Source organism: Mchenga conophoros, linkage group LG3, assembly GCF_057382185.1.
Source record: "Mchenga conophoros isolate Kocher_MC1m ecotype Shallow Benthic linkage group LG3, M_conophoros_male_GT1.1, whole genome shotgun sequence".
NCBI classification, from domain to species: domain Eukaryota; kingdom Metazoa; phylum Chordata; class Actinopteri; order Cichliformes; family Cichlidae; genus Mchenga; species Mchenga conophoros.
Window position 1 is genome coordinate 4415752 of NC_140528.1, and position 17952 is coordinate 4433703.

At 40.4% G+C, this 17952-nt stretch overlaps 1 protein-coding gene across 1 annotated transcript; it reads right to left on the reverse strand.

The window, feature by feature from the left end:
• Positions 1 to 8375: 8375 nt before the first annotated feature.
• Positions 8376 to 14347, reverse strand: LOC146577042 (uncharacterized). The gene is made up of 3 exons (XM_085268170.1): positions 14154 to 14347; positions 9836 to 10768; positions 8376 to 9510 (listed from the first exon to the last, which is right to left on the reverse strand). Exons 1-3 carry the CDS (start codon positions 14292 to 14294, stop codon positions 8818 to 8820), a joined length of 1767 nt encoding a protein of 588 aa, XP_085124296.1. The 5' UTR covers positions 14295 to 14347; the 3' UTR covers positions 8376 to 8817.
• Positions 14348 to 17952: the final 3605 nt, after the last annotated feature.

Sequence of the window (17952 nt, forward strand, 5' to 3'; positions counted from 1 at the left end):
TGGAATAACCAGCACTATCAACTGGTTTGGGATCTCCACCAGTTTCATGTCTTTGCAGCTTCTCCAACAAAGTTCCTGTAAAATCAGCATGTTTGTCTTTATTGGTTTGATAGTGATTGATTATTCAGTCCCAATCTGCTGTCATCTAAAGAACAAAATGATGTTTCTATGAGTCACAAAGCTCCAGATGTTGTCGGCTTCACAAAGAAAACAAAGAACTTAAACACAAAGTGTTTGGAGCCAAAATGTTCCCAAGCTGCTCTTTTTGAAATGGCAGAGGTACAGTGGTGTCTAACAGCACACTGTGGAAGGCAAACATGTTATTGTTGGATGAAACTTCATGAATCCTTTGTAGATTTGAGCTGTTGGAGCCTTTCTTTTCTCTTCAGGTGTACAGATGCTGAGGAGGCAGGTGAAGCAGGTGGAGCTGTTGTGATGCTGCAGAGGGTGTGTCTTAGTAACTCTGTGAGGCAGAACTGGATCCAACATTGTGGATGTGTTGATGTTGGAGCCATTAAGAGTCTCTGGCCACACTGTAGGATTTCCCTTTGATCCACTGTGGGGGCATTTTGGAGTCTGTCAGTGAAACTCTTCATGTTTGTGTTTGACTCCAGTTTATAGAAACAGAGAAATGTGTCATGCTTTTGTTCGGCCTCCACAAATACACACATTTGTTCATTGGTTGGACTTTTTGGAAGGAGACACATTGAAAACCATGTTAATAAGATCTTGTTGTTTCCTGTGGATCCGACACAGAGAGTGGACTTCAGACAGAAAGCGTGGAAGAGATTTTAGAGGCCGTGTGTGGCAACAGGAAGTTTCTGTGTGTTTGCTGATCTTACATGTGGAAAACAACACGTGATGTTTGTGAAGTTCTACAATGATCATTGTTCTCACAGCATTTTGAGTGGGAACAGTTCAAACTGGGAGTAGTGGGAGTTATTTACTGATTGAAACAAGCTGAATGTTTCTGTGACGATGAAGATCAGCAGCTCAGCTGATCAATGAACTGACATCTATCAGTCGTTTCATGAGATGAAGTCATCAGCAGACATTTGTTCTGACTGTGTGATGAATGTCAGAACGTCAGGGCTCTGCTTTAGTCACTGCTTGATGATCATTGGCTCATTGTTGAATCCAGGGGCCCAGTCTGACCTCTGACCTTTGCTGCAGGTCTTCTGTGTTATCTCCACTTTCATGTCTGATCTTCTACTGTATCGTCCAAAATAAACATCTGGATCATTTCCAACACTTCAGCAGATCTTTAGTTTGGGCAGTGCAGCACAGAATAACACATATTGTACTATACTGCCCACTTCCTGATCTTATTGGATCTGTGTGTGAGGTTGGTGAAGGAAACACATGTTTACTGAGTGAGTCGCTGCCATTAGGAACTAGTTTTTATATCCCAGCCTGGAAATCACACAGGACCATTTCTGCAAGTGAAAAGTCGTCATTGGAGGAAAATCATTGTGTAGTTTGTGCGACTGAAGACTTGTCCCAACTACATGTGCTGCTGACCTTTGACCTTTCCTTTAGGTGCACAGAGGAGTCTGTGGAAACATCCAGAACTGAGGCAGTGCTACAGATGCTTCAAATAAAGTGGTGTATTATCCATGTTTTCTATGGATCACATCCAGTATCCTGATCTAACGAGCCCCCTTTGTGTGGATTTTAGAGCCTCTGACTTTTGCTGCGTCTCATTTCAAGCACAAGAGCAAGAAGTGGATGAAGAAATGGGGCGAGTGGGGTCAGTGTGGTGCACGTCAGCTGTGCTCACACATGCTTTCACAAAGAACATGTGTGTTCATCGGCAGCATCAAGGTGCACTTTAGTCTTCATAATAATAAAGTATTCTGACTTTATTCTTCTGAATCCTCACAGTCATGTTGCAGCTCTGCTCTGCTTTAAGAAAATGTTCTACCAGGATGTTACTTTCCTAAACGTGTTCTCCAAATGTTCCAAAGACTTTGTTCTAAGTAGTTCTACATGATGAAACATCCACACTAAGTTTAAGAAGGACACACAAACACCATCTGTCCTTTCATCATGTGTACAAACGTGTTCAGATGTCAAATGTACCGTGAATGGATGCAAATGTGGATCGTTCCAATAAAATGAGACAGTTTTGTAAGTGGATCACAGTTTGAAGTTCATTGAAACCTATAAGAACATGTTATTCAAACCAATTTTATCCAACAGGAAGAAGCATCAGGGGAACAGGAAACATTCAAACATGTTTACTGTAAGAACTGCACAAAGGAAGGAAACACAATCCTACACACGAGCACTTTAAAATGGACATTTAGCTTTTCAAACATCAGGGAGCTGCAATAACAACACTGTGCCCATTCTGATCAGACTGAAAGATTTATAGAGATTTATCCATGTGCTGCAAAAGGATTTGATATCAACATAGATGCAGATTAGCAGGAGCATTTTCTTCATATTGATTTAGAGTTCAGTACCAGGAATATGTAGAATTAACATCTGTGTGCATGACGAGTGATGAAAATTCAAAGTCAGGCTTTCAAAGGATGTCAGAATTGGTGTCTCTATCTGTGACTGTCCCAGAGGAACCTACCTGAGGGATTATTACAGATCTGTCTATATAGAAAGACTTGCATTGATTCACAGTGTACAATTCTTTCTAATCTATTAACATCTTCCTCCAAATCCTGTTTCTGCTGTTTAATGACATATGTCTGAATACAGACAGTGGAAAAATGTCAGTTTTAGTTTTACTGGATCTCAGTGCAGCATTTGATACAGTTGACCACAACATATTACTCAAACGACTGGAGAACTGGACAGGTCTTTCAGGAACTGTACTAAACTGGTTCAAAACATACGTAGAAAACAGGAAATACTTTGTATCAATAGGTAACTTCACATCTGAGCAGACAAGTATCACATGTGGAGTTCCCCAAGGTTCCATCTTGGGACCCCTTCTGTTTAACATTTACATGCTCCCACTGGCACAGATTATAAAGAACAACAAAATAAACTGTCGTAGCTATGCAGATGACACACAAATATATATCACAATGTCACCAGGAGACCAAGGCCCCGTACAATTTTCTCCAGCTAAACAAAAACAAAACTGAGGTAATAGTCTTTGGCGCCAAAGAAAAACGATTACAGGTCACCAGAGAACTTCAATCTATACATCTAAAAACCACAAACCAGGCGAGACATGTGGGTGTAGTGATGGATGCAGACCTAAACTTAGAAAAACACATTAAGACAATAACAAAGTCAGCTTACTATCGCCTCAAGAATATTTCAAGGATAAAAGATCTGATGTCTCAACAGGACCTGGAAAAACTAGTCCATGCATTCATCTTTAGTAGGCTTGATTACTGTAACAGCATCTTTACAGGTCTACCTAAAAAATCAGTCAGACAACTACAGCTCATTCAGAACTCTGCTGCTCGAGTCCTCACTAAGACCAAAAAAGTGGACCACATCAGTCCAGCTCTGAGGTCCTTACACTGGCTGCCTGTCCGTCAGAGGATAGACTTTAAAGTTCTGATGCTGGTCTATAAAGCTCTGAATGGTTTAGGACCAAAATACATCAGTGACCTCCTGACCCAGTATGAACCTTCCAGATCCCTCAGGTCATCTGGATCAGGTCTTTTATCAGTTCCCAGAGTCAGAACCAGACACGGAGAAGCTGCATTCAGCTTTTATGCTCCTTATATCTGGAACAAACTCCCAGAAAGCCTCAGATCAGCTGAAACACTCAGTTTATTTAAATCCAGGTTGAAGACTCACCTACTCTCAGCTGCATTTGAATAAAGCACCAAATCCACACTTTTAAGCTTAAATTTCAAAACTTACATTTAACTACTGATTTTATCTACTGTTCTGATCTGTTTTGATTTTATATACTGTTTTGTTTGTTTGTTTGTTTGTTTGCTTGTTTTAATCAATTTTAAAGCATGCCTTTTATTTGTTTTTGTTTCTAATGTCTCTGTAAAGCACTTTGAATCACCTTGTTGTTGAATTGTGCTATACAAATAAACTTGCCTTGCCTTGCCATCAGAAGGGCTCAAACCTCCTGCTGTTTCTACTGGACCATAAATTCTACTTTATGATCATCTTCAAAAATAAAAACGTGAGTTTATTTGTGAACTCTGTGAAATGTGTCTGATGTTTAGTTTGAACCAATCCTGTGTCAGCTGCAGCCACATCATTGCCACACATACAAATGGGTGCGTTCCTGTTTAGACCTGCTGGCTGTCAATGGGCTTCATTCCATTTCAGACTGCCGGTGGTCGGCTGTGATCTAAACTCAACATGGCTCCTGTGTTAGAAGAGCCTCTGATTTTAAACTTTGCACATTTAATAGTTTCTTTCCAACACTGTGGAGCTACCAGCCCAGTATATGTAGCCACAGTAGATGGAGTTATCAAGCTGACTGACAAACATCAGGACTCATGTGATCCCTACATGTGGACCTTTCATAGATGGATCCAAGTGCAGATTCAACTCTGCATTACATTTGACTTCAGCTGTTACACACTTTCTAGCTGTGTCACTTCCTGCTTTTTGGATCAGATAGTTTATTCATGTCCACAAATGTTTGGCTGCATGTTTTTATCATCTATATTTCCAGTCTTCATACAGCCGATATTTCATGTGAACTCCAACCTGCCAGCTGCCATCATGTTTTCAGGGTTCATTCAGTGTTGAAATGTAGGACAAACAGCAGCACATGTTCTCTAAATGTTTGCAGTCATTTTAAATGAAGCTGATACTACATGAGACATTTTCCATATTTACTGTCTTTGAACAGAGAATAATAAAGCCATCAAACATATACAGGATTGTGCAAATACAAACTTCTGTGGTGCATTTGATGACCTGCAGAGGAGAACAAGTCGGGCTTTTCAGCCCTAACACAACCTCTTTGTTCTCAATACTACAAAACCTTCAAAGGCTGATATGCAAGTTTGCATGAATCACCAACACAGTTGTATTTGTTTCTAGTATAATTATAAATAAGCTGATCAAATATCTGCTGACTGATTAGATCCAGTATCTATTACAGATGAACTGGATATCACAGCATGTTGTTAATCCGTCATATCAAACTAAACCGTGTTGCTGGTGTAAATATCCTCCAATAAAGTCAGATGAGGGCTGCTGTTGCCAGGTAACGATGATGTCACACTGGATCTTCTGATCTTTAGCATCGTAGCGCTCGGAGTCTGATGTTGGCTCATGTGTTGTTAAACACCAACATGACGTTCTACTAGTCAAGGCCTCAGCTTCACCCACTGATGCTGATCACACAGACCCACTAATAGAACTGTTTTATCAGGTTTATGCAGCGTCAGCATTAATGTCACATTTAATCAGACCACATTTACATTACAAGCCCACTACAACCATATGGAACTCCAAAGTGTTCAAAATTAAATAAATAAATAAGTCATGATGAAATAAATAACTATGTGAATAAATAAGACACGAATATGTAATGTGAGAATGATATTGTGAAATAATTGAACACATTTTGAAAAAAATGCTCATTATTGTGAAATATATTGCATTCTGCTATATAAATTTACTTATTATTGTGAAATATTATTTCATGATCATTATTTTTCACAATAACAGAGATTATTCCTGAGGCATTTTATTTATTCCCAGCCATTTTTAATCCAAAATGTCCTTTTTTTCAAAGTCAGTCTTTATTTCAAAATCCCGTTTTTCCCAATGGCCTATTTATTTCATCATTATTACACATTATTTGACCACGAGCAATCTTTTCTGGTTTGACGCCGTCTTTGTAGCCAGAAACCAGCTCTCTCCTCGGCTTCCTCCACTACACGCTTCCCCCACGCCAGTCTCCTCCGTCACTATAAAGGGGAGAGTCATGAGCTCCATCACCCTCACCTGTGCCGTCCAACGTCCCGCCACCAGCCTCCACTGCAGCAGGCCAGAGACCACACCCCTGCCACAATAAGTAAAAGTATATCCTTGCTGTACCCTTAATGCTAAATGTGCTAAATTAACCGCTGCCTTTGCCCCTTTGGGATTATTCTTATGTCACTGGGATGTTGACCTTTGACCTTCACATTAGAGAGATGGGCAGACATAATTAGTGTATGAATTTTAAAGTAACAGGTAATAAAGAGAGTGTAGCAAATGTAGTCAGGTTTATTACTCTGTATCACACATGAGTGCCCGAGGGAGGCGGGGCTGACTGGGGAGACACAGGAAACAGAGAGACAGGGCTGACTTGACATGAAACGATGAAACGTGGGACACGGGAACAGAAACTAAACACAGGCTGAAATGAACACTGAGGGAGGGAGAACTAAGATTACTGAGAGCCTGATAAATAAGAAGAACAAAAACCAAGAAAAACAAGAGTCAAAGAAAACCAAAAACACAAAGCATTGGGCCAGGACCCACTGCTGTGACATTTATATGTGATAAAAACATTAAAAACTGCTCACATGTTGAAATCTTTCTACGTATACTTTAGGTTCAGCTCTCCAGCCTGGCATTTGGTTAAGCATGATTCAAACATTTGATTTTGTTTAACTGGTTTTAATTATAGTTACTTTTTGTGAACATTTGTTGCAGCATTTAAAAATACATCATTTATTTTCAAACTTTTATTTGATTTAGAGCATCATATTTGACCAACGTAAATGTTTTAATTTGATATAAAATAACTGAAACAGTGAACTAAATATCTGAAATCTTTCCTTCCTTAAAAGTTATAATCCTACTTAAGTTATAGTGCAAACGCTTAAGCAACAAATATACTTGATGCTAATTAATTAATATTTCCCTTTGATGTTGCAACTATGCGGTCACTTCTGTCTTTAAACAAAATAATATTTTCCAGTTACAGAAATCATAAAGTCCAAACTAAAGTGCTACTGTTGCTATATGCATTTTATATAAATCATGGATGATGGTCCTGACATGAAGGAAGAGAAAGTTACAGGTTGCATCCTTTGACTTTGTCTCCGTGCCTTTGGGCGATTTTCAGAAGGACAGATGTTTCTGTTCAATTCTTAAATCAATTTTTTCAAACACAAACACTATTTTAAAGCTTCTAGAGAGTAAAATATTAATGATAATTATAATAACAATAATAAAAACAAAAGCTCTCAGATCCATCAAACCAAGCAGCAGAAAGAACAATAACTGAAGAGAAAACTTTAACCTTGTAGACTTCATTATGTTCCAGCTGCTCTACAGACGCTGTGACCTCGAACTTAAGCAGGTCGTAAAGTATGTGCAGCTCAATAACTTCATAATCAGACCCTGTGGTATTTAGGCAGCAGAACAACTAAGAATAACAACTACAAATAATGTTTTTAGGTTTCTGTTGTACTGCAAGGTTCTGTACAGGAGAACCAAACCAAGAGCAAATATTACGTCTCATTTACACCTGAGCACGAAGAGCCATCAACATTTAGCAAATTGAATCATCTTTGTTTAGATGCAAGAAGAATCATATAGAAATGAAAAAGTAGAAATAGAAATCCAGAGCAAAGATATCCTCTAATTCAGCGTAGCACATGTGCAGCTGCTGCGATTCACGTAAGCATTCGGCTCGTCGCTGTTGCAGATTTTTCTCTCGCTGTTCTGGCTCACAGCGCTGCAAACACAGAAATAAATATCCCCAAAGCTGTGAAAGGGAGCTAATTAGTAAGAGTATTGTTACTCTCCGCAGGAGTAGTCCAGCAGTAGAAATCAGTCCAATAACAAGGTGTGTAACATCTAGCAGGGTGACAGAAAAACCCAGGGTAACTTCTAAGGACCTCAACGTCTCTCTCACATTGTGTTTTTTAAACATGCTTCCATTTGTCACTTCAGTCTTTACTCTGAAATACAGGAAGAGAAATCATGGCTGAAACAATTTCTCATGAAACCAGGGGTGTGGTCCAACAGTCAGTTTGGTGAGGAAGGTTCCTAACTGAGAGAAGTGACCCAGAAGTATCTGTGTAGCAGCCACAATGAATCCAGACCATGAGCTTTATTAACTGATCAAAGTCTCTTCTTTCATCTTCTGTATCATTCAGTTTGCATTGGTAATGCCCATTATTGTAATGCTTTTTTAAGACGAGCAAAACTTTATTTCACTTTGGGTTAGCTGGGATAAGTGATGGATGGAGGGAATTTTACTTCAGCCACAGAAATCCTAAACAGGAAGGAGGAGCAGAGTTACAGTGGATCACTATCCAGCAGGGAAACAAGGTTTATTTCAATTTCTTGGCCATGAGTGAGATTTACTGAGTGGGCAAATTAGGGAGACGACACCATCAGATCCCGAGCCCTCCATGTGTTAATCAAGAGACGGCTGCTGTGCTACATCCATAAATAATGAATAAATTAGGAGCTAAAGCTGAAAGGACAGTTTATTTGTACCATCTTCACGTGAACACATTCAAGAACATCACAGATGAAGAAACATTAAAAACTTCCACACTACATAAAGCAAGAAAAATAGTTTTTCTTTCAGGTGGTTTCAGAAAAACAGAAACATCAAACATCTCCAAGACTCTCTTTGAAAGAACTAAAAACCTTTGTTCTCATGGTCCAATCATGAGTGAACTCCCTGATGAAGCCTTGTGTGCTAAAACATGTCAGAGTTTTAAAGGTTAAACATGAGTTTCCAAAACGTTTTGCTGGAGAACAATGAACTATTTGACTGAGTTTCAATCATTTACAGACGAGCAAAACCAGGACAGAGAAAAAAGGACAAAACTGACTCAGTAAAACAACAGAAAAGAAGATCCCATGTAGATCTGTATTATGTAGAAGTTCATCCCAGCAACCAGTTCAGTTCAACACAAGTTTAAATGATTCTATCTGAACTCTGTGGAGCCTGATCTCAAGCTTTTTGAGTCTGACACAGAAACCAGAGGATCTTTCTGTGTCTTCAGATTCACTGTGATCCAGTGATGGGAGTGATTTCAGCCCTGAGTGATCGCGCTGATGTTTGCACAGAGCAGACAATGAGGTGAATGTTTGGGCACATTGGTAACAGTGAAACAGTTTATTAGTAACGTGGGATCGTTTGTGTTCAGAGTATGAACTGAGATTCCTGAAGCTCTTGTCACACTGGTCACAGCTGTAGTTTCCTTCCATGTGTGTACGTTCATGAATGTTACGACTACCTGACTGTGAGAAGCTTCTCTCACAGTGTCTGCACTTGTGTGGTTTCTCTCCTGTGTGGACTCGTTTGTGTGTTTTAAGGTCCCTTGCAGTGGTGAAGGATGACCCACACTGATCACAGAGGTGCTTTTTAACCCCACTGTGAATCAGTTCATGTTGTTTTAACTCACTTGTTGTGGTGAAGTTTCTCCCACATTCTTTGCAGTATTTCAGTTTGTCTCCAGTGTGTCTACGTTGATGTACTTTTAGGGTATTTTGCCGACTGAAAGTTTTTCCACAGAGGTCACAATGAAAGTCTTTCCCACCACCACAGTGATGACAGGGTTGAGAACTGGATCCATCTGTGTCGCTCTGCTTCTAAACAAAGACACAAAGACAGTGTAAGTCAGTCCTTCAACATTTGTATCCTGAACGTCGCCTGAAATAAAGAGCATCTCTGCAGACGTCCAACTACATTTGACTGTTTCAGTTAACACACTCAGTTTACTGGGCTGCAATAACTACAATACTACCACCATAATACTACAGTAATACTAAAATCATAACTGAAAGGAAAATCTGAATAATCACTCAGAGCTGCTTTTCCATGCAGTAGAATTGCTAACATGCTAACACAGTTTAATGAGCAGAGTTGTTCCAAACAGTCAGGCTAAAATGACAAGATAACAATATAAATACATACCTCACAGTAGCTGCACTTGTAGAGTCTCTTTCTGGTGTGGATCTGTTTGTGTTCTCTCAGGTGACGTGGAGATTTAAAAGTCTTCTCACACAGGTCACATTGATAAGGTCTCTCCTCAGTGTGGGTAAACATGTGTCGTTGTAACTGTGCGTCTGTTGTAAAGTATTTGCCACACTGTTCACAGCAGTACACATCATGTCTGTTGTGAATGCGTAGGTGTTCATTTCGGTACCCTCTCTGGCTGAAAGTTTTTCCACAGATGTCACAGCTGTATGCCTTAATTCCAGAGTGGGTAACTAGATGCTTCTGTAAGTGGCTACTGTGAGTAAAAGCTCTGCCACACTGATCACAGCTGTACGCTTTAACTCCACTGTGGATGAGCTGGTGTTTTATTAGGGAACCCTTCAAGGAAAAAGACTTTCCACACAAGTCACAGCTCAACGGTCTCTCTCCAGTGTGGATGACCTGATGCTGTTTTAGTGAAACCCTCACAGTAAAACCCTTCCCACACAAGTCACAGCTGTATGGCTTAATTCCAGAGTGGGTAACTAGATGATTCTGTAAGTGGCTACTTTGAGTAAAAGCTCTGCCACACTGATCACAGCTGTACGCTTTAACTCCACTGTGGATGAGTTGGTGTTGTTTTAGGTAACCCTTCAAGGAAAAAGACTTTCCACACAAGTCACAGCTGAACGGTCTCTCTCCAGTGTGGATGACCTGATGCTGTTTTAGTGAAGCCCTCACAGTAAAACCCTTCCCACACAAGTCACAGCTGAACGGTCTCTCTCCAGTGTGGATGACCTGATGCCGTTTTAGTTTAGCCCTCACAGTAAAACCCTTCCCACACTCGTCACAGGTGTGTTTTTTCTCTCCCTTTCTTCTGTGAGGTTTGTCGGCCTCCTGAGAGCGCTGACTTCTGGCTCCATGTTGGTCCTGCAGTGACAGAGATACAAACAGAGGCAGTGAGTGAAATGCAGTCGTGGAACAAACTCAACCTTCAAACTCCATTAACACTAGTTTTAAACCTGAAGGTGGAGCGTGGCACCAAACACCTTAAAGGTCTCTTATCCCCACCTGCTGGTAGTTCTACCACATTACATCCAACCTGCTGTTAAAGATAATTCATGACTGTTCAAACACTAAAATCATGCCCATCCCTCCTGATTGTACACACACACACACACACACACACACACACACACACACACACACACACATTATTTTATAATTTAGATTATTTTGTTGTTTCCTATTACATATTTCTATAATTTGTATAGATTTATACAGAATTATTCAGTGATAATAAATCCTATGTTTGTTTATTCTAAAGGAACCCCGTTAGCTTCCACAACAGATGTTGCTCGTCTTCCGTCAAATACTCACATAAAATATTACACAATAAAGTGGATTCAAGATATCCACATAATTTCACTCTTACATCCACAGTGAGGTTTCACAATTGTTCAAATATAAGCAATCAATAATAATAATAATAATAATAATATTTCTCTGTCAGCCTTCTCGGTTACGAATCGTCTTCTGCTCCTCTGTCATGCGGCGTCCCACAGGGCTCAATTTTAGGGCCACTGGGTTCTATACTTAGAAGGCATGGGATCTCATTTCATTGTTATGCCGATGACTGCCAACTTTATTTGACACTAAAACACATGGATGGCATCTCCATAAAACCTCCCTTGACATGTCTAGATGACATTAAAGCTTGTTTGGCTCTAAACTTTTTAAATTTTAATGAAAAGAAAACAGAGCTGTTGGTGTTTGGACCCAGTGGTCCCTGTGAGTCCTCCCCTGTTGTTTTAGAATCCCTGGAAGTCTATTTTAAATCTGTGGTTACTGACCTTGGTTTTAAGTTGGACAGTGATTTTAAATTGGACAACCAAATCAGAGCAGTGGTGAAGTCCGGTTTTTATCATTTAAGGTGACTGGCAAGAGTAAAATCTTTTCTTTCGAGGCAGCACCTTGAAACAGTGATCCATGCTTTTATTTCTTCCCGCCTGGACTACTGTAACTCACTTTATGTGGGGGTCAGTCAGTCATTGCTCTCACGTCTGCAGCTGGTTCAAAATGCGGCTGCACGACTCCTAAAAGGAACTCAAAAAAGAGAGCATATAACCCCCGTGCTAGCCTCTCTGCACTGGCTGCCTGTGTCTTTTAGAGTTCATTTTAAAATTCTTATGTTTGTTTTTAAATGCCTTCACAGTCTTGCCCCGCCTTACCTCTCTGAGCTTCTTCATCTCCACACACCCTGTCGGTCTTACAGGTCAGCTGACCAGCTGCTCCTGGAGGTACCGAGATCCAGGAGGAAGCTCAGAGGGGGCGGGGCCTTCTCTATTGTGGCTCCAAAGTTATGGAATGATTTGCCCATGCACGTTAGAGAGGCCCCTTCACTGTCCACTTTTAAATCACGTCTTAAAACCCACTTTTATTCCTTGGCTTTTAACCTCAGTGAGACTTAGTTTCTTTTTTAATTGAAGTAGTTATTTAATGATTTCACTCTTCTTTTATTTGTGTTTCATTTATATCTCATGTAATTTTATTTTACAGTTCCAATGTACAGCACTTTGTGTCAGCTGTGGTTGTTTTAAAGTGCTTTATAAATAAAGTTCATAATGTTGATGATAAATATCAATAACATTGAGGCACATTACACAAATTTCAAAAACAAATCATGTCTTACAATATTTACAACAACTAAAAGCTCTGTAAATCGGCTTTTAAGTGTTCATTGAAGTTTTGAATAATTCTCTAATTTTTTAAGGCAACTTATTCCACTTAAAAGTTGCTCTAAATGTAAAAGTTTTACAAAACGTTACTTTTAACTCGAGCATTTACTAAATTGCAGCTTGTTGAAAACTGTGTAATATGATGATGTATTTCATCTGGATACTGCAGCTGAGCAGAATAAATGTGGTGTGTTTAACAGAATTGCTTTCTTTAGAACTACAAGTAAGCCATAGAATATTTTAGCCTGTACAGGAAGCCAAGAAAGGTTATTATGCATTTTATCAATATTAGTATAGTATGAACATCTTCACACTAATCTGGACGCCTTATTCTGGACTAACTGAAGTCTGTTAAGATCTGTCTTATTAGCTGCTGACCAAATGATTGAACAATACTCCAGATGAGACATTACTAGTGCATTAATGACATCTTTCATAATGAAGAAGTGATACACAAAGAGCATTTCATAGCCATAGCTATGCCTTGTCGGCAGAGTTATGTGACATTAGTGATGTTTGTACTTTCAGCGTTAACTTGGTTTTAAAGCCTTTAAAATATACGCCGTTCAATAGTCGACCTTCATCTGACAGAGAATGTGATGATTTTGTGGATAATTAAAGTCAGTCATATATCCACAAACACAACAAGCTGAAAGTCAGTGATGCTGCTCGGTTTGCAGTCCTGAACATCACGGCACAAGCAGGATCCACTGCACTGTTAATGTTAGCTGTGTTATATTGCTGCCTCTGTTCGGTGGTGTCGAGCCAAACGCACTTTAACGTGTGTTTGAACGAGCTGACGGTTCACTCGTTAAGCTGAAAGAAAGATGCTTTAATCACAGCAGTCACACATGTGTCCACTGCACCATCTGGAACTCTTCTTGTTTACACTCGTAATAACACAAACACTAAATCCTGCTTCTCTGGTGCTGTTGTGTAGCAGTGTGTACACCTGAGACTGTCACCTGTCTGTCTGTCCTGCACTCTCTCTCTGTTTCTTTCTCTCTGATTGTGGAATAAAAGTATGAACATGTGTTTATAAGTTACACTTGTGTTTGAATCCTGCAGCTTATCACACATTTGATTTCCATGTGTGACGACTGCAAGTGTCCAGAGTGAGGACAGACTGAGGGAGCCACTGCTGCACATCATCTGTGAGGCTTTGCAGCCCTGATGATCCACCAGGACAAACTCAGCAGTGTGTGAGGAAGAGGAGGAGGAAGAGCCAGCAGCACAGAAATGAAGCCCAACAATCATGTTTCACAGTCCTGTGGTCTCAGCCTCAGATACTCATCAAATCACACAGAGCTCATGTAGAAACAAATGAACTAAATATGTTCTCCTTCATTTCTGTCAAACAAAGCTGTATGAAACGTTTCCAGCTGTTAGTATCATGGTTGCTAGGCAACCTGGGCAGCGCGACGGAGGCTAGACGTCCCATTTCACGAGCCTACGAGCCTCGCACTTCGGCCTTAGCGGTCTTTGAGTACGCGGCCCTTGAGGACTTTAAAGCTGCAGAACCTGAATCGGGATACAGCCATGATGATCTCCAGCCTCGTGCTCGCCAACATTCTCACCTGAGTTAAGAAGACGATCACTGAAATGGTCTCAGCAGGTCCTTTGATGACAGCAATGTAATGCAGTGGTAAGGCTTTTTGGGGATTAAGTTCGTTTTCATGGCAAAGAAGGACGATGCAGTTCATCTGATCACTCCTCATAACATTCTGGAGTGCAGGCAAAATGCTATTATAAAAACTTAAGCAGCAACTTCTCCAGGTTCCAATATTTATGCAATTCTCAAACCTTTTGGCCACGACTGTATAACCTCTTCTGAAGTTTAGTGGATATTATACATGGTTATGCTCAGGATGTGTCGGCCAGTTTCCACTGGAAACGCCTTTTGGTTAAACTGTCAGCGAGGAATTTGCATTTGCACTGTTACATTTTTATATAACTTTAATGCACATAAACAACAGCTGCTTGTTTCAGTGAAAATACATTGATGGGTTTTTAATAAAGTTGTGCAGCTGTAAAGTATTTTGTCTGGTGTCAATTCTATCGTCAGCTACATCGTTATGGCAAATGTTCAAATGTATATGGTGATAAATATCTTTGGTCATATGGTCCTGCTCTGTCTGTCACCTTCTGTGTTGAGCTCATTGTTTCCTCTGTAGTGGCTGAGCTGAGTCCAAGTAGCTGAAAATGTTCCTCTGCTGCTCCGTCAGACTCTCCTCCTCCTGCTGATCAGCTGGGACACAAAACAGATCTTTGTTAGGCTCCACACTGCACTGAAGAGTCAAAGTGTCTCATATGTTCATCTGACAAGTAAAAGAACACATTTTTGTTTCCCGAGGTGGGCAACTTGTTGGAAACAAACACAAAAGGTTTGAGCACTGATACCTGCCATTGCTGGCATTGAAAGATGCAACGCCAGCAATGTGGATTGTCAAGACTCAAACCAATCATCAAGCAAAGACAACAGGGATCAAATGTACCGCATTTTGATCCGGGACGTACTCTGCATGAAAACAAGCGCTCACTCTTCCTGCTCAACAAATGACAAGGGCGGAGCCTTATACCACGTGATACAGAAGCTGTGCCGTGTGATGCTAAAATTAGCAGGGAAACAACAACGGAGAGCACGTCAGGGATGACGAGAAAGTGACAGGAGAAAATCCGTCCCGGTCAACCACCCAAACATCAATAACGGGAACCTTATACAGCGCTTCCCTATACACGTCGAACTCCCGCAGGCACAAAGACATCACGGAGGCTATCACTTATCACCTGACCAAAGATATGGCTCCATCAACACTGTACAAAACGAGGGATTTAGGAAAACGATCAACACCCTAGACAAACGCTACACAGTGCCGTCCCGCAACTATTTTTCTATTGTTGCACTACCTGCTCTGTACACGCAGCGTCGAGCAACGGTGGAGACGGAATTTCAAGCAGGACAACATTTTGCTGCAACAACAAAACGTGAGACATTTGTTGTTTTATGTTTATTTATTGTTATGAGAGAATCATGATCTCAATTCTAAGCCAAAAAATCGTGATTCTCATTTTATGCAAAATCGTGCAGCCCTAAAATTAACACAAAACTATTGTTTCACCAGAGAAACACACATGAAGAGAGAGAGACAATAACAGCTACCAAACAGTCGTCATAATTCGTCACACAATGAGAAAAGGACAAATCAACAAGTAACAATGACTAATTAATATTAAAATCTGTAACATAATGTATTGTTTGGAGTTTAGTCTGATTGGTTCAGGATGAGCTGCCATTATCCAATCACACGTCTGCTTACCTGCATCTTTTCTCTTTTTTCTAACCTGAGCACCTGATGGCTTTGAACTTTTGTTGTCCATCTTCCATTGGTTTGAATTTTGCGCTCCAGTACAAACACAAATCCCCCAACCCGAGGATCAGCACAATTAACCTAACAGACCTACACCTTAGTTCACAGATTCACTTTGTCTAAGGTTGATTTCTGGGATTTCACACAACCCAGGATTCAGATCGTGAATCCATGATGGGCTTGGATTTACATCATTATAAATGAAATGTGCTCTACTTGGAAGCAGCCGGCCCCGCCCCTTTTGACGGGTTGTGTGAGACTTTAAATCATCAAACTGTAAATTATAAATTAAATTGTTATTGATCCTTTACCCCGAGTCCTAAAGTGTAGATTTATTTTCTTACTCTTCTTATATTTATTGTTTGTTTACTTGCACCGCTGTAACTGCAGCCTCGTCGTCTCGTCTCTCTATATGCTGGACTGTCTGTAGCGGAGATGACAATAAAGTTTACTTTGACTTCAGCAGCGCGCAGGCGCACCGAGGGCTCTCGCGCTCACTTTATAGAATTTAGAAAAAACATGGGTGCAGATTATAAGTCTGTATCATAATATCTGTTTGTTGTTTTTATTTTGTTTTGCGAGTTGGTTATTAGATGCCGCTCCAGCCAGCCAGAGACTCCCCGCCGCCCCGCCCTCTCCTCCCTGTGCCGCCAGCAGCAGGCGCACCTCGCAAACGGAGGGCGCCCTTACTCCCAGCAAATGGCTGATAGAAAACCGATCGGTGCCTACGAATTTCCCAATATGCGCTGGCATGACGTCGGGGAAGCATGGGTACGACCGATTATTTTATTTTTTTCTTGCCCGTGATGCCCCCCCCACCACGATGCATTCTATTGGTTTGCACACTTACACACACCCAGCTGTGGTTTCCTGTTTTGCTGGACTCTGGAGAGCCCCGCCTTTAACGCTCTTCTCTCACAGAGAGCAACAGAAAACTTGGAAAAACTCCAGATTGACTGAACTCAGTTCAAAGTTACCTTGACACCTTTAGATGTGAGACGTAGTGATGGTCCGCTTGAAGCTGACGCTCCGGTGCGTGTGTCAGAAAGATCAACGCGCTGCTTCAGAAGCACCGTGTCGAGGCTTGATTCGTTTGGCCAGAGTCACGTGATCAGTGACGTCTGAAGCTTCGTTTAGAACGTACCTTTTTTTAAATCGAACTTTATTGAAACACAATGAGTATACAACATACAAACAGATGAAGTTTACAAAAGAACAGAACATGAACATACAGAACCAGGAGTAAAAAAATGATGATATGAGTAGGCGAAAAAAATCAACATATAAATATTGTTCTGAGAGGCTTTTTGTTGGTTGAGTCTGAAATTGATTGTATGTACAATTCATATCCTTATAAAAAGGCAGAAATATGGTGTTTTATTAATAAACTTACATTCATGGATATAAAATAGCTAAAAGTATTAACAAATATTTTATAAAAAAACATTTATCATTCTTCCTGGGGAACTTAAAGAAAAAGAATAAAACATTTTCCATCGTAAAGAAAACTCCCTTAAAATATGGACAATAACAAAACTGCTAAATTCTTCCAGAATCTCTCTGTAGAGGAACCAAAAGAGATGTGCCACAGTTTCTGGATGATCCCCACAGAAAGTTCAATTAGTATTTATGTCTCTTTTAAATGTTACCATATAGTGACTGGCTGGGTAACATTTATGAAGAATTTTATAGGAGATTTCCTTCACCTTGTTCACAATTAGATATTTATGGGATCATCCAGACTGTCTTCCAGGTGATATCTGGAACATGTCGGTTCCAGTAAGATATTCTATATATGGGAGAGACATGATATCTTCTTGGAATAAACTACGTATTCTCTTATTGCTGTTACCAAGTTCCTGTGAAAAGCAGATTTTTCCCACTGCTGACTCAGCTGGATCAGGGAGAGTGACTGAGGCAGATATTGAGCTGTCAGTGTTTTTATATAACATTAAAGTCCCTGAGGGTATGGCACCAAGCACCATTGAGAATTCCCCAACACTGTTTG